Source organism: Saccopteryx bilineata, chromosome 2, assembly GCF_036850765.1.
Source record: "Saccopteryx bilineata isolate mSacBil1 chromosome 2, mSacBil1_pri_phased_curated, whole genome shotgun sequence".
Lineage (NCBI taxonomy): Eukaryota > Metazoa > Chordata > Mammalia > Chiroptera > Emballonuridae > Saccopteryx > Saccopteryx bilineata.
Genome location: NC_089491.1, coordinates 332,642,804 through 332,662,502, shown reverse-complemented (window position 1 = coordinate 332,662,502; position 19,699 = coordinate 332,642,804). Strand labels below are relative to the sequence as shown.

The window sequence follows — 19,699 nt, the reverse complement described above, 5'->3', positions numbered from 1 at the left end:
AATCTTCTGTTATGCCCTGGATTGGGAGGGACGTGTTCACCAGAAGCTACTGCCAGGAACAATTCCTCCGGGAGTGTGCCATATTTCAAAATGCTGCTCATTATGGAAGAAGCGATAGAGGACCTCTGACCATGGCAGTCTTTTGAAGCGGACGTCAGCACCCATCCTTAAAGGTACCAACCCAGAAACAGGCAGTCCTGCCAAGAGTCCAGTGGCCAGGCAGATGAAGATGCCCACTCACTTTCCTGTTGCTGTACTACTTTCTCAGGTTGGCCATAATGAAGAACCACAAACTATTTGGCTTAAGACAACAGAACTGTACTCTCAAGTTTGAAATCAAGGTGTAGACAGAGCCACACTCCCTTAGAAGGCTCCAGGAAAGAATCTACCCTCACCTCTTCCAGCTTCCGGCACTCGTTGGGGTTGCACTTTAAAATCCCCCTCCAACTTCACATGCCCTCTTTCATTTGTTTACGTATCCTAGCCTCTCCTGAAGGCACCAGTCTTTGGGGTTAGATCCTAAGACAGTATTTTCTCATTTTAATTAATTATATCTGTGAAGACCCTATTTCCAAATAAAGCCATATTCTGAGGTTCCAAAAGGACCCAAATTCTGAGGAAACACTATCTATGCAGCCCCACTGTACATCATCATGAAAACACCAGCAAAGACGGTCCGACCCGCAATCCTCACGGGATAGAACTGCAGCATTTCAGGAATACCTGAAAATCTGCCAGAGGAATGAGAACCAGCCAAGTGAAAGCAAGAAGGCAACTCTAGGTTCGAATGCAGACTTGATCCAAATCAGAACAAAAAGCTTCATTGAGGTTTTAAACACATTAAAACAAAGAGATTTTATTTTTTGAGCTTACAACTGCATGACCCCAGTTATGAAGATGTGGCTCTGAAACACTTCCGTCACTCGGCAGCAGGGCTGACGGAGCCTCCACCTTCGACCCTGCAGATACTCAGTGAGACTGCCTTCCTGCACAGACATAAATTATTTAGTCCTCAGGAAAGAAATACTCAAGCAACCAGAGGGACTAGTCTAATGCTAAACAGAAAAACAGAGGTGGCATGGGACACCCTAAACAGCTGGTGCTTAAAAATTACTCTTCTGAATAATGTGATTTTCTTATTAGAAAAGTTACATGTATTATCCCTGTCTACACCCTTATTAGAAGACAAAACTAGTGGAGGAAAAAACGTAAGAAGCAAAGCTTCCTTTGCAACTGACCACATCTGTACCAGCCTCGTTTACCTTCTTCCCCAACATAAAACATTCCATACACTATTACTGAGCCCAAGCAGCAAAGAATCTGTTCTCTGTAAACCAAGAGGTACAGGAAGTTGGAAGATCTGCAATTCAGCACATTTTACAGGATTTTTGCCACGTATGGCTGATATTTGAAGTGGGGGGAATCTGTCCTCACCCTACCCCCCCCATCCCAGCTGAGCTGATTCAGTACAAACCCCTCCCCCAGACAAAACCCCAGTTCACAAAGAGGATGCATGGAAAGTCCTGGCCCAAGAGCGAAACCCCAGGTCCCGGGCTGAAAAGATCAGGAGTGGGGGCTTATGGCAAGTTCTCCACCAAGCACGTAATATTGATATATATAAGAACCTTCACCAGAAAACCACAAGCAACTTGGGAGTCCAAGGAAGAAAGTTGTTAATAAGCAAAGTAATCTAAGAGTATTACCAAGACATGAGAATCTCAAGGATGATGGTAATAAATCATCTCCCACAGGTGGACATACAGAAGAAATTTCCAGGAATGCAGTTGAATGCTCTAGTTTCTTCAATTAACTTAGAGAAACTCACTAAAGGGGATAATGCAATAGACATCATACAAATACCACACTTCAATCAACAAGAGCTGTGTGCTCAGATCAACATTCTGTGGTCCCTAAGGCACAGAGGTACTTTTCACAATCTGCAGATTAAAAAAACAAGAACTCATCACCGAGAGCATTTAGGTGGCAGCAGGTAGAAAGCTATCTTGCTGAGAACAACAGAGTTTCCAGAAACTTGCAATTCTACACTAATTTTTGTTAATTATTCACCAGACAAGGGAGCCGCTGAGTCAAGCATCATTCCCAAACCCAGAGTGTAAGGGTATCTAAAATGACCCTCGGTCCCCTAACATACTGACACATTCCCATCGTGTGGAAGTGGGAGAGAGAAGTCTTACTACAAAGAGGCATGGTCAGAAATCACAAGTCCTTCAAAACATCTCATGATTTGGCGAACACCTTCAGTCATTTGTTCAAAAATCTTTACAGCCACTTTGATGGTAACAGCTGGCACCAGGAAGGCAAGGACAAGCAACCTCATATAAACCTGTCAATTTAAATCACAATGCACTCCCCACCTCGGGGTCTGTTTTGATCATTAATGTAAAGGACTTTTCCATAGCGTGAGTGAATCAAATTAATATGAAGTGGAAAATGTGGTGATGACAAAGGAAATGTGTATAAACCAAACTAAAATGCACCAGAGGAAAATTAAGAACAAGAATCCCCGACTGCCAGCTGCGCACTTAACACAGCTGATGAAGTAACACACAGCAAAAGAAAGGACTGACAAGTGTTTTTAAGGAAAAGGACAGCCTTGCTAAATGGTCAGAGCGTGCAGGAGCCCTCCTCAAGAAAGCGCCATGCCGTTGATGAGCTCTCAGGACAGGAGTGAGAAACTGCTCCTGGGAAGGGACCCACTCCAGGGACCTTCACGGGGCTGTCCTGCACAGGGGAAGGAGTATTGAGATTGCTCCTCTCACTCTCTCCCTGGCTCTGGGCCCAGGTGAAAAAGCAGCCTGGCCTACCCCTTCTCCCAGAAGACTCACCTAGGCCAAGGGACTGAAGAGAAGGGGAAGTCAAGCTTCGACACTGGCTTAGCAGTGTTACCTATGACCTCACATTGTTTGTGTAAGAAAAAGAACATGTGATCTGCCACTGCGTTCTCTGAAGAACAATCTGATGAAATGTCATGTCACTTCACAGGGACATCTCAAAGACTAATGAGATAATGTCTAGTGGGCTGAAAGCATTCGCAAGGCTGATCTATGTGCCATCACCACCTGCTGATATCTGTAGACCAGGACAATGTGGCTGAAGACAAAGGGCTTCTTGCAACATGGAGCTGTGTGTCTTAACACAAGCACTGACATAGTCCCAAAAAGAACCGTGACCCTGGCTATCTGCGCGTGAACCGTGACCCTGGCTATCTGTGCGTGAGTCAGCAAGTACAAAGGTGAGCAGGCCTTTCTAGGTGGCCTCTAATTCAGCACAGTGATTAAAGCATAGACACTTGGGTAATATCATTTCTGAGAGCTTCAGTTTCTTTACCTGTAAAAACAGGAATGATACAGACCTCTTGCAGGGTGGTGGTGGAAAGTCAGAGTTTACCATAAAGAAACTCAATAAATGACAGCCTGACCTGACCCCATTAAGCTAGAATAAGCATTATATAAGTTTCTTTAAGAAATCTGTGTAGTTCACAGTACAAACTGGAATGGCCTGAAAATCATAAAAGGTATGCACCAAATGACAAATGAGCCACATCTTCTCAAGCTGACTTAGACCTTCAGGATATCTTGTCCCAAGGAAACAACACTATTAACAGTAGCTGGACTGCCAACCGGGTTCATAAAAGCACGTAACCCCAGATGGAGACAGCATCGTTTACACATAAGATCAGCCGTTTCCAGACTGACTTGGGAGTCCTGAAATGAAGAGACAGTCTCACCATACCTCTTGCACATAAGGCTAACCTTTCGCAAATCAAGTGGGCCTTACTTTTACCTCCCTTACCTGGCTCCACAGCCTTCAGCCCACTGTCTTCCTTGTTCCCTAAAGTTATTTCATTTAGTAGAAACTTATTGAGAACCTACTCTGTACCATAAGTTGTATGCACTGGGCCCTAATCTGCCCAATATATGATAATAACTCTAACGAGCAGTAAATATTAACACATAAGCTCTCGACTACATTAAGATGTGAAAAATCACGTACAGATGAACCTATTGGAAGTGGGGTTGTTCAGGGAGAACTTCTCCCATAAAGTCACACTGATGTTGGATCTGAAGTAGAAGCATAAGATAAATAGGAGAGAGAAAATGAGGACAAAGAGGACATCACAAACAAAAGAAACTGCAGGTGCAAAAGCCCCAAGGTGAGAGGGAGCATGATGCATCTCAGGAACCTAATGAGGCAGACAGGCGGCCAAGAGGTAGGGGAGAAACAGGGGAATGGCTGCACGTGGGTAACAGGGCTGGAACCAGATTACGCTGGGCCTGGTTCGCACAGGAAGCCATGGAAGCCGAGTCTTAGGCAAAGAAGGAGCACAGTGTAACTGACATTTGCGAAGTTCCGTCTAGCTGCAGGTGCAGAAGGGATTGGGACTAGCGTGGGAAGGATGCTGTGGGAAAAGCAGTCAAGACTATAGAAGTGCAGGTGAGAGGAGGTTAGTCAAGGCAGCAGCAATGCAATGAAAAGAAGAGCTGACATGCACACACCCCCAGCAAGAAGGAGCTGAGGAGAAACTGGAATAGAGAAAGGGAAGGAAGAGAGGGGTCAAAGATGGCTCTGACAGCAACAGACAGCGATGAGACCCCCAGCACTTGGAGGAGACCAGGTCTGTTGACAGGACATCATGAGTTCAGTGTTGAACCTGCTACGTTTACTGTAAGTGAGGCGCACAAGGAGATTGCGCCTCACTTACAGAGCTTACCAAAGAGCTCAATACCCCTAACGTACAGACCTCAGGAAAGACAGCTTTCAAAAAGAGAACAATCTAAAGCAATATGGCTTTGAAATAACTTCCTCAGTTATTTGTAGCCCTCTAACTTCCCAAATGTCTGCATTTATCAAGAAAAATGCCGCAATTTTAAGTGCCTAAAAAGAGTCAGCCTAGATCACAGAACAACTCCTATGAAACTATACAATGTCATCTGTTTACAAATAAGCCTTATTCCCAAATTTTGCTTATTCAATGGAAACAGTGGAAAAAACATTGAAGTAGAAGATATATATTCTGGGGCAGAGGCTGCTGGAGACAGGAGAGCCTGTCCTTTAAAGGACAGATGCTCGCTGCCCGCTGGCTCCATACAACCCACCCCTCCCACCATTTCTGACCCTTCAGTTGTCTAAACAAGTTCCAACTCTGAACGCAGTGGTTCTTGAGGTGATAACTGCAAATATGTCATTGTAAATGCTATCTTACATGGGTTAGAGATACTGAGATTATACTTTAGAGCAGTGGTCCCCAACCTTTTTTGGGCCACAGATCAGTTTAATGTCAGAAAATATTTTTACAGACCAGCCTTTAGGGTGGGACGAATAAATGCACAAAATAAAATTATGCGGCCGGCGTAAAAACTGTGGTATTTTTAAATATAATTGTCGAACTTACGAGACAAGCGTCAAGAGTGAGTCTTAGACGGATGTAACAGAGGGAATCTGGTCATTTTTTTAAAATAAAACATCATTCAGACTTAAATATAAATAAAACGGAAATAATGTAAGTTATTTATTCTTTCTCCGTGGACCGGTACCAAATGGCCCACGGACCGGTACCAGTCCGCGGCCCAGGGGTTGGGGGCCACTGCTTTAGAGATTCTATGAGATAGCAGGGAAAATTCCCAATGAACTTGCCAGTTATTATTATGTTATTCCACTGAGAAAAAAAATGACAGGCACACAAAATTGCTTTCCATAGGCTGGCTTGTCTAAGTATTAAGGAAAAATATGTACACACAGGAACTGTCTCTGCTACAGGAAGACAATGACAGCCCTGGGTCTTTGAGGAGGTGTCGATCTCATTTTTACACACCTGGGATATCATTCTGGAAAACTAAAAGACATGTTGAAATCACCATGGATTCCATTTGTCCACTCTACTGGGGCCTTGAAGAGCTCAGAAGAAATGCACAAGGCAGTGAAGACCATGCATATTCCTCAGTCAAGATTTTTGTGAAAGCACAGATGGCAGATGGTAAACAGGGGATGGGGAGGGTGTTCCACCAGGCAGTAGAGCAATTTCTACAGTTTCTGAAACACTTCCAGCATCCACTCGTATCCTCCCTCTCCCTCAACCAGAGAAAACATTCTCTCTCTCCCTCTCTCTCTCTTTCTCCAGCAGCAAAAAACTCATTTTGCAGAACTCGGAACCCTGGTGCCACACCTAACCAGGTACTCCCAAATCTGTAAAATGGGTTGATGAGAGTCAAATCAGTTACATCCTGACTTACATTTCTTGACCCCAGAGCCAGAAAAAATAAAATAAAATCATAACCAAAAAAGTAAAGCTACACTGGGTTCTATACAAAAGAGCAAGCAGCATTCTTCAAACCAAACAACACATCTTACTGACGTCTAGAAAGACCAGCATCATCCTAGATTCTCCGAAGAACCCCACGAGAGGTGAGGCGAGTAATATTCCCAATTCACAAGTATAAAACCAAGATTAAGGAAGGTGCAGAGTTACTTTAATCAGGGCATTTAGCCAGAATTAAATCTTGGAAGGGAATCAAAGTGAATTTCCATAACTGATATGGGGTCACTGCACCTAACAAAGCATCTTAGCAGTTTACCTTCAATCTTACATCTCTGCATTCTAGAAACTGCTCAGAATTATCGTACTATAGACTGTCCGGGATGCTCAAATAATAGTCTGAATGGAGAAGATGGTTTTACCTCCATTATCTTGCTTAAGCTGTGACAGGCTGCCCTAATCAGCTTCCGTGCACACAGGCACACGGGCACACACACATGCTCCCTCTCGGTGCCTCTTAATCACCATGTGCCATGCTGAACAGCTGCAGCGGTCTGAAGGGAATTGGCAGAAACGTATGGTGATGTGCTAGCCACCCCCGGGGCAGCGACTGCCCTGCCTGCTCCCAGACTCAAGAGCACATGGGTGTTCGCTGTCGCAACCGATGGCCCCAGAAGACAGGCAAGTGGTTTCAGGTGGTGAGTCAGGAAAAGCAGTTCACATCAGGAATGTTCCAGCCCAGCAGAGCTGAGCTGCATCCTACTCTCTACGCAAGCATGCAGTATTCATCATTTATACAATGTCACCATGGGGGACAAATCTTGGGCTCAGCACAAATAGAATCCAATCAGCTCTGATGCAGAGGAACCAGTAAATGAGGCTTCTCCCACCAAGAAGGAACCTAATTGCTTAAAAATTGCTACCGTATCTGACACTTGAGGTCAGTCCTTTTATCCCAAGAGAGAGAACTTTACAAAGGCCTGGCGTACGATGTTTGAGAGCCGAGCCCTGGGCCACCTCGTAGGACCGTTCAGCAGCCTCTGCAATCACTGTGAGCTGTGTTCCCAGGCATGAAAGGGAATGAGGGGACTGCAACCTTCACAGAACCCAGGTGGACGCCGTCACACACGCCACACAACAGGCTGCTTGTCAATCAAATGCGCTCTGCCTCTCCTTTCAGTATGGTTTTGGATGCATTTCAGTAAAATCCACACGTGTAAAGGAATTCCTTATTTGTCTCTGTGCTGCTGTTTATGAGCCAGGAAATGAGTGATATGATATCAACTTGGTGAAATAGAGACGTTGGACATTCGATCAGATAACAGGAGACCTAGAAATTGAAAGAGGCTGTAAGCCATCATTTGCACCGCACTTCATGAATGAATGCAGCGTGCTGTCAAGGTTTATACGATGACAAATGAGCTTGTTCTCTGCAGGAACCTGAGGAGATTTCATACTTATTTTAAGGAATCCAGTTTGCTTTTTTTTTTTTTTTTTTTAATTTTATTTATTCATTTTAGAGAGGAGAGAGAGAAGAGAGACAGAGAGAGAAGGGGGGAGGAGCTGGAAGCATCAACTCCCATATGTGCCTTGACCAAGCAAGCGCAGGGTTTCGAACCGGCGACCTCAGCATTTCCAGGTCGACGCTTTATCCACTGCGCCACCACAGGTCAGGCCAGTTTGCTTTCTTTACCTCAAAATTAGTGATTTCACATCATGCCCAACTTCAAAATCTTTTGCTATAAGTTATCATTCTAGAGACTATGGTATATAATAAAATTGGGGATATTTACACTTATTATACACTATTTTGGCACTAGTTCAAAAGTCAGAACCTGTCACATCACCAAAAGTTTAAAAAATCTCCATTTAGGCAAAGACTGTTAATATGGCTTCCATGTGTTAAGGCTGGACACGTAGCTAAATGTCCTGACCATTCTGAAGATGAAATAAAAACTGGCCCAAATATGACTTTGTCTGCAAAAACCACCACTGAACCGAAGTAAGGAAAGGATGATCACAGAGCCTTCCCGAACAGAGTCCCCTCAATTACCAAAGGAACAATCTCATTCATTTCCTTTGTTTATCCAGGACACAAAGATACTGAGGGTGGGAAGGTCAGGAAATTTAGGAGGAACTCGGAATTTCATGACCAGCTTCCCAGAATGGCAAGTTTTGTTTGGAGCTTATTGTGCTTTAAGTACATAAGGAAATGCACTCTTAGGGCCTCTGAGCTGCTGCACTAGACCAGTCAGTCAGTGTGCCACCCAAAGGCTCCACAGAACACCACGCACGCACGCACTACCTCCCCACAAAGGCTTGCTGCTAGCGCAGAAGAGCCCCTCTTCTCCTGGTCAGCCAACCTGCCTCCCGGAAGTGGGAGGAGGCAGAAGAGAGTGCTAACCTGCCTTCACCAGCAAATCCCACAGCACGGACTTCTAACGCAGGTGCCTGGAGAAAACGAGCGAGCCAAGTGATGGAGCTCAGGGCAATACGCAATTACTGAAACTGGAATTAAGCCTAGACCGTGAAAGGAATGTGTCGTGAGACTTTTGGCAATTATACTGTGGTCAGGGCCCCAATTTTAAACCACTCCCAAGGGGTACCACTTCCTGATACCTAGGCATGCCTCTCTACATATCAAAGTAATCCTGCCTGATTTGGTGGAGAAGTGTCACCTGCTGGTCTCTGAGATACCATCACAAAGGCCCAGCTTAAAATAATCCCCACCAGTTTGCCATTACTGACCTTTTTCCCAATAAGCTTCTTTCGAAGAAATTCCCGGGCTTCAAACATGTAGGGGATGTCATACAGGGGACGTAGTTTCTTGTTTTTATCCTAAAAGAAAAAAAAATTAGCACATCAGAAATAAAGGGAAAACAAAAGAACACAAAACACAAATGCACACAGCCAATAGCATAAGATACTAGAATGCAGTGGGATATGCTCCCTACCTCTTACTATCACAAATATTAAATAAGAGCTAGGTACACAGTAAATGATTAATATTTGGTTTAAATGCTTTACGTAATGAATAAGATTACGTTTTTTCTGTGACAGGCTCAAAAGAAAGCAATGAAATGTTTATAATGACTCAAACTGGAAACAACCTAAATGTTTAATCAACAGGGAAAGACCTACCTAAACTGTATTGATACAGAAGCTCAATAAGGATTAGGGCCCTTCAAATATTTATAGATATACTATAAATCTAGTCCTACTATTCTGTAAGCCTTTATTAAGCACCTACCAACTATTAGTCCCATTACATTACACTCTCTGTGTTATAATCATGAATTCAAAATTCTTGTAACTTAACAGAGTATTAGAAGAAAGCCTACAGATAGGAAATAGCAACACAAAGCAGTTTTGAATAAGTGTTAAATTGTATGATATAAACTAGGGACTAACTGCTATAAGAATCCAGGTAAGTGGAAAGAAGTCAACAGGAAAGGTTTCATTGACAAGATGGTACTTCATGTGAGTTTGTAGAACAGGAAAAGACTAGGAAGAATATTAAACATTTAAAAAAAAACAGAACAAACAAGAGGCAGAAATAAAAAGTATTTCAACATAAACACATAAATATAAACAGACACTATTCCTTCATCTTCTCAGGGGCCTCAGAGTTCTCCAAAAATACGTAATTGCTCTAAGCACTGTGACTCTGAGAATATGAAAGAGGGTTTAGACCAGTGGTAGTCAACCTGATCCCTACCGCCCACTAGTGGGCATTCCAGATTTCATGATGGGTGGTAGCGGAGCAACCAAAGTATAAATAAAAAGATAGATTTAACTATAGTAAGTTGTTTCATAAAGATTTATTCTGCCAAACAGCGAAAATGACATAGCCTGACCAGGCGGTGGCACAGTGGGTAGACCGTTGGACTGGGATGCAGAGGACCCAGGTTCGAGACCCCGAGGTCACCAACTTGAGCGCGGGCTCATCTGGTTTGAGCAAAAGCTCACCAGCTTCAACCCAAGGTCGCTAGCTCAAGCAAGAGGTTACTCGGTCTGCTGAAGGCCCACAGTCAAGGCACATATGAGAAAGCAATCAATGAACAACTAAGGTGTTGCCACACGCAACGAAAAACTAATGATTGATGCTTCTCATCTCTTCATTCCTGTCTGTCTGTCCCTGTCTATCCCTCTCTCTGACTCTCTCTCTCTGTCTCTGTAAAAAAATAAAATAAAATAAAGTAAAATAAATAAATAAAAAACATTAAAAAAAAGAAAATCTGACATAAAGTACTTGGTAAGTAATTATTATTACATGCTTTAACTTGCTGTAACTCTGCTTTATAAATTTTATAAAGTAAAGTTACTTCCCTACTTTATAAATCACCATTACTGTGGAACCAGTGGACAGTTAGGAAATTTTACTACTAACAGAGATACAAAAGTGGGCGGTAGGTATAAAAAGGTTCACTACCCCTGGTTTAGACGAAGGCGACGGAACAGGAAATGGATAGGAACTTATAAGAGATAAGAGAACCACTTCTAAGAAATGAAATAACGGGAACTGACTACAGAATGGATAGAGGAGATAAAAAAGGAAGACTCCAATATTCTAAATCATGATGACAGGCATTTGAAATCAAGAGGAGTTTGCCTTTAACTGGGAGGGAGGGGTTGCCCTGGATGGATAGCTCGGTGGTGAGAGCACTGTCCTATTATGCAGAGTTGCCGATTTGATCCCTGGTCAGGGCACATACAGGAACAGGAAGATGTTTCTGTCTTCCTCTCTCTAAAATCAATCAATAAATTTTAAAAAATGAAATAGATGGGAGTGAGGGAGGATGAGAGCATGTGTACAAGAAATGGAAGAGGCTGGCTAGCTCAACTGGTGTAATCACTGCAATGTCTCTCCTGCTAGCTCCTAAGTTCCATGAACAAAGATTCTACCCCTCTCTGCAGATCTCTGAGACCTCAAAAGCAAGTACAATACCTCCCTCACAGTACATACTCAACAAATAGTGGAACAGATTTGTCAATCTCCATGGTCCAGATAATATTTGAAAAAAACCTCATAGAGAAAGGAGAAAATCAAGGACTACTCCTAACTAGAAGCCAGCTGCTGCTTCCCCAATGCTGAATAGTTAGTCCACTTAACCTTACCTTTGCTATCTACTCCCCATCTAACAAAACAAGATGTTCTCTGCATAATACTTTCTATATACAAAAAGCATCCAAATTATTTGTTTTCTTAAATAAATGTTTCCTCCTAGACACTAACTAAGCCTATGGGTCCAGAACATATCATATTTAAACACTTCAGTTCATCAATACCACCAAACCTCTTATCAGAATGTAGATAATTCTTTGTGTTTCAGATTCATATTCATCATCATCCAAATGACTTCTACTTCTGGTTAAAATAAATAAATAAATAAATAAATAGCCCAGCATCCTTCTAATACCTATCTAGGAAGTTGAGGCACCTTCAGAAATGAAGGTGAGTCTCTATTCCTTCTCCCAGGTCATGTGTGGGAACTCATACTCTACAAAGAAACAAATGGATGGCCAACCACTGATCAAGGCCCTTGGGTACTATGGCCACTGTCTAATAAGTAAGCTATGGCCCTAAACATGAAAATCTTTACTAATATAACACTGAGGTTTTCTTATAGAAAATAACAAGGACAAGGGAACAGATGAGAGTTACCTGGCCAGAGGGAGTAATGTGTAACACAAGGGCAGATGTACAGGATTACAGGTATTTTCATAAACGTCCAGAGAGCCAAATGAAAATACTGGGTCACTACTGAGGAGCTAAGTATAATAGATAAGCCGTAAAAGAGAGTTTATGATGACACTCAATGATACAGTAAGAAAGTTTTCTAGACAGAAGATGTTGTGTGCCAGTAATGAACAGGATTTTTAATAAACACAAAATCAATGGTTATCAGAATCAGCCCTCAGAAATAAAGAAGTGCCAGTGTATTCATATTCACCAAGCAACAGAGGACACTATTTACAGAGTTGCTGTGTGATTACACTAGCCTAACTGAACACTTTAAAAAAATGAATTGAACAAAATATCGACATTTACCTTACAAAGCCTTGATTTGCCACAGAATCTGCGTACCTGAACCTTCCCCTTCTTATTCTGAAACACCAGCAGCACAATCTGACTGAAACTCCAAAAGAATAAATGAAAGCTAAATGCAGCTCCATCAAGCATTCAAATGCAGATTGTGGGACAAGGTACATTTAAATGTGTAAAAATGGCTAAACAAGAATCCTTTCCTTAAGTCACTCAACAGGACTGGGCCAAGCCAAATTACCCTCAAAAGAGTGAAAGAAAACAAATCGTACAGCAACAAACATCCCAGTACAACACAGGGCAACATCAGATCCCGATTATATGTCTCTCATGAAGCTAGGAACAAACAGCACAGCCAAAAACAAGATATCACCGGTGAAAACAGAATGATTGCGTTCCTCTAACCCTTCAGAGCTAGCAGCTACTGACATCTGCAAACATCTTACAAGAGAGATATTGGAAGTCCCTAAGAAACAATAAAATAAAAGCAATTCCTCCAAATTACCAGGTACATAAAAGCCTTTGAAATCTCTAAGAGGCAACTGAAGTATAGAATGTATTCAGAGAAAACAGGACTTAGCTAAATCTTGCTGCTAAAAAGGACTGTCTAGTTTAGATTCTAATTTACATGAGAATATTTTTTAAAAAATAAAAACAAAAGAATGCTTGCTTTGTATAGTGGGTGAACAATACACAAACCAATATGTGCTGTAATCATTGTACATCCTGAGAAATGACATTGTATGCAGGCCCTGCAATGACTCACATTAGTGATAACTTCAGTCTTCCGTAGCTCTCAGTATTTGGAAGGGAGGCCCAGTGCCCACATCTCAGCATCTAAAGACAGACTTGGCATTTTTATAGGAAGATTATTTTTGACTAGTTGCCAAAATGAGGTCTCCAGTCAATGCTCGTTTGGAAGGAATGGAAGGGATTTCCAATCAAGGCCTTATTTTCAATTCCCACTCAGGCCTAATTTGACCGAGCCCATGCAGTAGCCAAAAAACTGTATCCAAATATTCTAATGACCATGGGATAGGGCAAGGATTCTTAAGCAAGGCCGCATACATAAACTACTATGAAAAAAATAAATTGACAAATGTGACTCCATTAAAATATTTTTAAAAGTCTTTACTGAAAAATATATCATGAATAAAATGACAGGCTAAAGTATAGACTCTTAGTAGCTGATAAGTAAAATGGACAAAATATTGGCAGAGCATAATGAGAGGGAACAGGGGGGCAGGGACACAGTCATAATTGCCTCGGTGAGGCCTACCCTGATCACATCACATTTTAGCAAAGACTCAAAGGAGGTACGAGATGTAATTATCTGGAGAAAGGCAGTGAGAACAACCAATACAAAGGCTTTGAGTTAGGGGCATGCCTGGTGAATTCAAGGACCAGCAAAGACACCAATGTGACTACAGCAGAGAATACAGGGGCACAGCTGAAGGAGACAAAGACACAGGTCTGACTTAACATTGAGAAGAATTACTATATGTACTTTGGCCACCATGTTGAGAACTGACACAGCAAAGAAAGGGTAAAGGAAAGGGGACCAATTATGAGATTATAACAATAACCTGGGAAGGGAATGATGGTAGATTACATTGAAGAGGCAGGCCCTGGCCGGTTGGCTCAGCAGTAGAGCGTCGGCCTGGCGTGCGGGGGACCCGGGTTCGATTCCCGGCCAGGGCACATGGGAGAGGTGCCCATTTGCTTCTCCACCCCCACCCCCTTCTTCCTCTCTGTCTCTCTCTTCCCCTCCCGCAGCCAGGGCTCCATTGGAGCAAGGATGGCCCGGGCGCTGGGGATGGCTCCTTGGCCTCTGCCCCAGGCGCTGGAGTGGCTCTGGTTGCGAAGGAGCGGCGCCACGGGGGGGGGGGGGGGGGGGCAGAGCATCACCCCCTGTTGGGCAGAGCATAGCCCCTGGTGGGCGTGCCGGGTGGATCCCAGTCGGGCACATGCGGGAGTCTGTCTGACTGTCTCTCCCCGTTTCCAGCTTCAGAAAAATACAAAAAAAAAAATAAATAAATAAATAAATAAATAAATAAATAAATAAAGAGGCAGCAATGAGGAAAATACGGTCTCAGAATCTAGATATATTTACAAAGAAGATAAACAGAACGTGAAGTGTAAAAGAAAGGGAAGAGTAAAGGATAAGTCCAAGTGTTTTCTTCTGAGCAAATGGGAAAATGGGTGGGGTCATCAAACAAGATGGGGAAGAGCATAGGCAGAGCAGACAAAAGGAAGTGTAGTAGGAGCAGGAGCACAGTAACAGGAATGCTGAACTTCAAGTGGAGAGATTAGCAGGCAGCTGGACATGTAAGTGTGGAATTTGGAAGACAGGTCTGAACTGGTGATAGATATTTGGGTGTTGCTGGCATATAAGTGGTATTTAAAAACCTAAGAGATTAAAAAGGACCAAGAACTTGAAGCATGATAATTTTAAGAGGTAAAGAATAAGAGAAGAAATCCCAAGAGGAAACTGAGAGGGAGCAAGAAGGAGCCAAATAGCATGAAATGAGGGCATAATATTCTGCCCTCTAAGCCGAGAAAAGAAAGCGAACTCAGGAGGAGGGAATAACCAACTGTGTCAAATGCAGCAAGGCGAGTGAGATGAGGACCACAACGTGCATGTTGGATTAAGCTTAGTGTGGGTCACTAGTAACTTGACAAGAGTAATTCTGATGGAGCAGCAAGGGCAAAAGCCTGGCTGAACGAGAACTGGGAACAGGAAGAGGAGGACTGAAGAAAGCTAGTACATACAATGCTTTTGAAAATTGTCACAATGAGTACGAAGAGATTATGTGGCAACTGGCAAAGGAAACAGGGTGAAGAGGAGGTGCTTTTGTTTTTTATTCTAGACGGGAGCAATACAGGCAATGGTCCAGTAAAGAGCAAATAAGGGATAAAGTAGGGCAGAGGAGAGAAATGCTAAAGAAATGTCCTTTAGCCTGACCAGGCAGTGGATAGAGCATCAGACTGGGATGGCCAGGCAGTGGATAGAGCATCAGACTGGGATGTGGAGGACCCAGGTTCGAGACCCCAAGGTCACCAGCTTGAGCGCGGGCTCATCTGGTTTGAGAAAGCTCACCAGCTTGGACCCTAGGTCGCTGGCTCAAGCAAGGGGTCACTTGGTCTGCTGTAGCCCCCCGAACAAGGCACATATGAGAAAGCAATCAATGAACAACTAAGGAGACGCAACGACGAATTGACGTTTCTCATCTCTCTCCCTTTCTGTCTCTCCCTCTAACTCTGTCTCTGCCACCAAAAAAAAGAGAGAGAGAGAGAGAGAGAGAGAGAGAGAGAAATGTCCTTTAATGGGCCTGACAAGAGTATACCAATCATTTATTTATATTGAGGTGTGTGTAATGCAGATACTGTTAAGTAGATATAGTGAGTTGCTGAAGTTCTCCTCTGATTATACTTCAATTTACTCAGTAAAGAAAGGAGGAACTAGAAAAGAAGAAAAACAATCCAAAAGAATTGGTGAAAGGTATGAACAGGCATTTCACAGAAATCCAACTGGACACTGTGTATGAAAAAAAGGTATAACTTCATTAATAATCACGGAAATGTATATCGAGATACTATAGGATATCCATTATATTGGCAAAATTCTCAAAAGTGAGAATGTAGAAAAATGGGAAGTGCCCTTAACCACTGATGCGGTTAGAAAACGATTCAAAACTGTGGCATCTTGACCTGGAGCTACTTGGTACCATTTAAGACCTGTAGCTGTATAAATAGGAAATTCTACTGACAGATTTATACACTTGAAAAGTTTCGCATGTGCAAGACAAGTCTAACAGCATTCATGTAAACACTGTTTATGGCACAGTCACAGAGTAGCAGACCGCAGGGCAGCAAAGCTGAATTAGACCAACAAATCTGAAATACAGTATCGAGAAGAAAAACAAGTTGTAGCATGTTATAGTAAAATTCCATTTAAAAACAGATGCAAGCAACAAACATTATTCACAGAGCCACATAAGCAGCAAAGGATAACAATGTTGGAATATACAGTAGAATGAAAGGTAATGTTACCGATCTACAATGCTGGAATATAGAATTAAAGGCAGTGAGAGAAAGGGTATGCGAGAAAGGAATGGGGTTGAGGGTGAGTACACAGGGCTTTCAACTCTGTTTTATCTCTTTGAAAGAAGAGCATCTGAAGCAAATGTGGTATAATATCAAAGCTGAAAAGACAGTGTTTGTTATATTATTGTATAACACTGAATTTTTTAAGCCAAAAATGTTTAGGGATAGAAAACCCCAAACTTTGAACAGCTTTTTAAATTTTAAAATACTTGTATTCTTCCCTGCAGTAGAATAACTGGTTGTTGTTTTCCTCATAAAAGGTGCATTCAATTCCTGGTGCATGCACGCCCCCTTCCTAAACCCTCTTCTTCCTCGCCAGCCACATTACCTTTGCCTTTCTCCCTCCTGAGCTCCAAGGGCCCTTCTTTTGTTTTTGTGACTTGTTTCCTGAGCCCACGCAGCCCAGCTGGCTCACTTCTGCTACCTCTGTAACTTTCTAAATAAACTTTCTCTTATAATTTGAAAAAAAAAAAAGCATTAAATCCCTTTTTTTCCTCTGAAAAAAATTTTTAAAAAGGATATTCTTTCATTGATATATACTTCCAAGAAGCAGAAAGGAATAATTTATCTATAAAATTATCTACAAACTTATCTACAAAAGTTCTCTCAAATCACCAGGGTCAAAAACAAATTTGATTTTTGTTTTTAAAGAAGACTCAAACTATAATGTATTAAAGTAGCCAGGCGGAATTGTACTCTAAGATCTTAAAACTCACTATTGAATTAAAATAAGAATAGAGGCGATCAGATTAAAAGAGAAAACTTCAAATAGTATGTAATGGGCCAGTCCCAGTTGCCCTACCACACATGCTATTTTAATAAACAAAGGCTGTGATTTCCATTTGAATTATAGACTTAAAAATAGAAACATTACCACATGGCTTGAGCATATTTACAATCAAGGACTTTTCAATTCCTTTGGCAGGCAGGAGACAGAATCCACAGAAGTAGCCACTATTTTATGATCCTTAATACTCACAGTAGAACATTTTTACAAAAGATAGGTGGACAACTAAAAAGCTATAGTCAGCAGCTGGGAAAAGGTTCAAAACTGTAACTGCCTTGGCCAAATGGAAGATGTCTTGCACCACTATCCCTAAACCACCATGAAGAAGATTCATATATCCAAATATTTCCCCGAGAATTATTTTCCAATTAGCTCTATTTCATTCTCCCAACTAACTAAAAAAAAAAAAAAAAAAGTCTTAAAAGTCAACAGGACAACGCCTGACCAGGTGGTGGCACAGTGGATCGAGTGTCAAACTGGGGTGCAGAGGACTCAGGTTTGAAACCTCAAGGTCGTCTGCTTGAGCGCGGGCTCATCCGGCTTGACCATGGGCGCACCAACTTGAGCGCGGGGGTCATTGGCTTAAGTGTGGGATCACAGACATGGCCCCAAGGTCCCTGGCTTGAGCCCAGGGTTACTGGCTTGAGCAAGGGGGTCACTCACTCTGCTGTACCCCCCCACCCTGATCAAGGCGCATATGAGAAAGCAATCAATGAACAACCAAGGAGACTAAGGAGCTGCAACAAAGAATTCATGCTTCTCATCTCTCTCCCTGCTTGCCTGTCTGTCCCTACCTGTCCCTGTCTCTGTCTCTCTGTGTGTCTTTGTCACCAAATATAAATAAATAAATAAATAAGTAAGTAAAAGTTGACAGAACAGCAAATCTCAGAGGGAAGGGGGGAGGGAGGCAAAGGGGTTATAAATAGGGACATGGGGGTGGTGGGTGAGGATGTTATACTCAGTGGAACAAGTGAATCCATGTTAACACAATAATCTAAAATAAAATTTTTTTAAAAAAATCAATAGAACCTATTAAAGAGACACGGTCTGGATAAACCACAAATTCACAACAATGCAATACAGTTCCTAAATATCGCCAGAAAGCAAAGACAGAGTGTAAAAAAAAGAACAAGACAGAAACCGAAATCAAATTGAAAAATAAAATTAAAAAAGCACTGAAATGTTATAAAACTTCACCAGCATGAGAATGGAAGGGGGCTGGACTTCCTGCTTCATGATTATGCAAGGTACCAGACCCCTAAAGTGTGATTCACTGCTTTTATAAGACCCTCAAATTTCTAGATTTTTCTGACAACCCTACAGTATTTGACCTTGCTGATCCCATGTTTAAGGATCTAATAGCACTAGAATTTAAGGTATAATAATAATTGCTATTGTTAAGGGTAGGGCCCAACCTGCAGGAGTTTTTAAAAAACGCAGAAGCGGGATGGCCATTCTGATCTCCTACAATGTCCCCTAAAACAGGTCATACTCTAAGCCTTGTGTGAAAGATGTCCTCCCTATACCTACGGGAAAGGACCATCCCTACTTCCAAAGAGGAAGGGACACTGTGAAGAATTCGAACCGACAGGCCTTGCTAAGTCTTGCTTAGTCTTCTCCAGTTTCCTGCACTTCCCTCATCCTCTCTGACCTACTTATTTCTTATTTCTACAGGCCTGCCTGCTTTCGGCCAGACCTAGCATAAAATCCTCAAGTCTGTTTCTTCCAGTCTCCATTTCTTATGGAGGCTCCCGTCACATAAAATTTACATGAACTACATGTGTATGCTTTTGTCCTGGTAATTTTTGTCAGTTTAGTTTCCAGACCCAGACAGGGACCCTATGAGGGTAGGAAACCCCCCCACCCACCCACCCAATAACAATCCTCCCAAAGTTGGCTTACGGCAGACAGCGATCCCACATGCATGGCTGTTAAGGATTATGATTCCCATTTTACAGCAAGAAAAGTAAGGCTGAAAGGTTAAGTGATGGGCCTCTTGTCATGTAACAAGTGAAGGTAGAGCTGGGATTTGATCTGAGCTATCCCAGAGGCCACGGCTGCTTTGGGAGCCAGACGCTGTCCTCTCCTCTTCCTGCCTGAATGCAATCGGAACCTGTCAGGCCTTGTCAGGTTTCAGCGTGTCTGAGAATCACCCGGGAGCTTGTAAACATGCAGACTGCCAGGCTCACACCAGATCTTCTGATTCAGGAGAGATCCAGTGTGATTTCCACCATTCTGCATTTTTAATAAGTAGCCACACTTTGAGAAATGCTGCTGAGCCCCATTTCAGCACGTGGTCCCACTTAAAGCAATGGGAATAAAGAAAAGGGGGTTCAAAGGGTTAAAAAGAAAGAGGAATGGGAGGGGGGAGTAAAGAGGGACAAATATACAACGACAGAAAATGATGAGACCGGGTGATGGGCACATACAAAATCAACAGTTCAAATGCTATAGAGATGTTTACCTGAAACCTACATACTCTTAT

The 19,699-nt window shown here is 42.5% G+C and overlaps 1 protein-coding gene across 1 annotated transcript in view; it reads right to left on the bottom strand.

The window, feature by feature from the left end:
• Positions 1-19,699, bottom strand: part of SND1 (staphylococcal nuclease and tudor domain containing 1) — a 445,599-nt gene that overhangs the window by 260,291 nt on the left and 165,609 nt on the right. Inside the window, exon 11 of the mRNA XM_066262225.1 lies at positions 9,023-9,112. Coding sequence (XP_066118322.1) covers positions 9,023-9,112 — 90 coding nt within the window. The remainder of the gene's footprint in view (positions 1-9,022; positions 9,113-19,699) is intronic.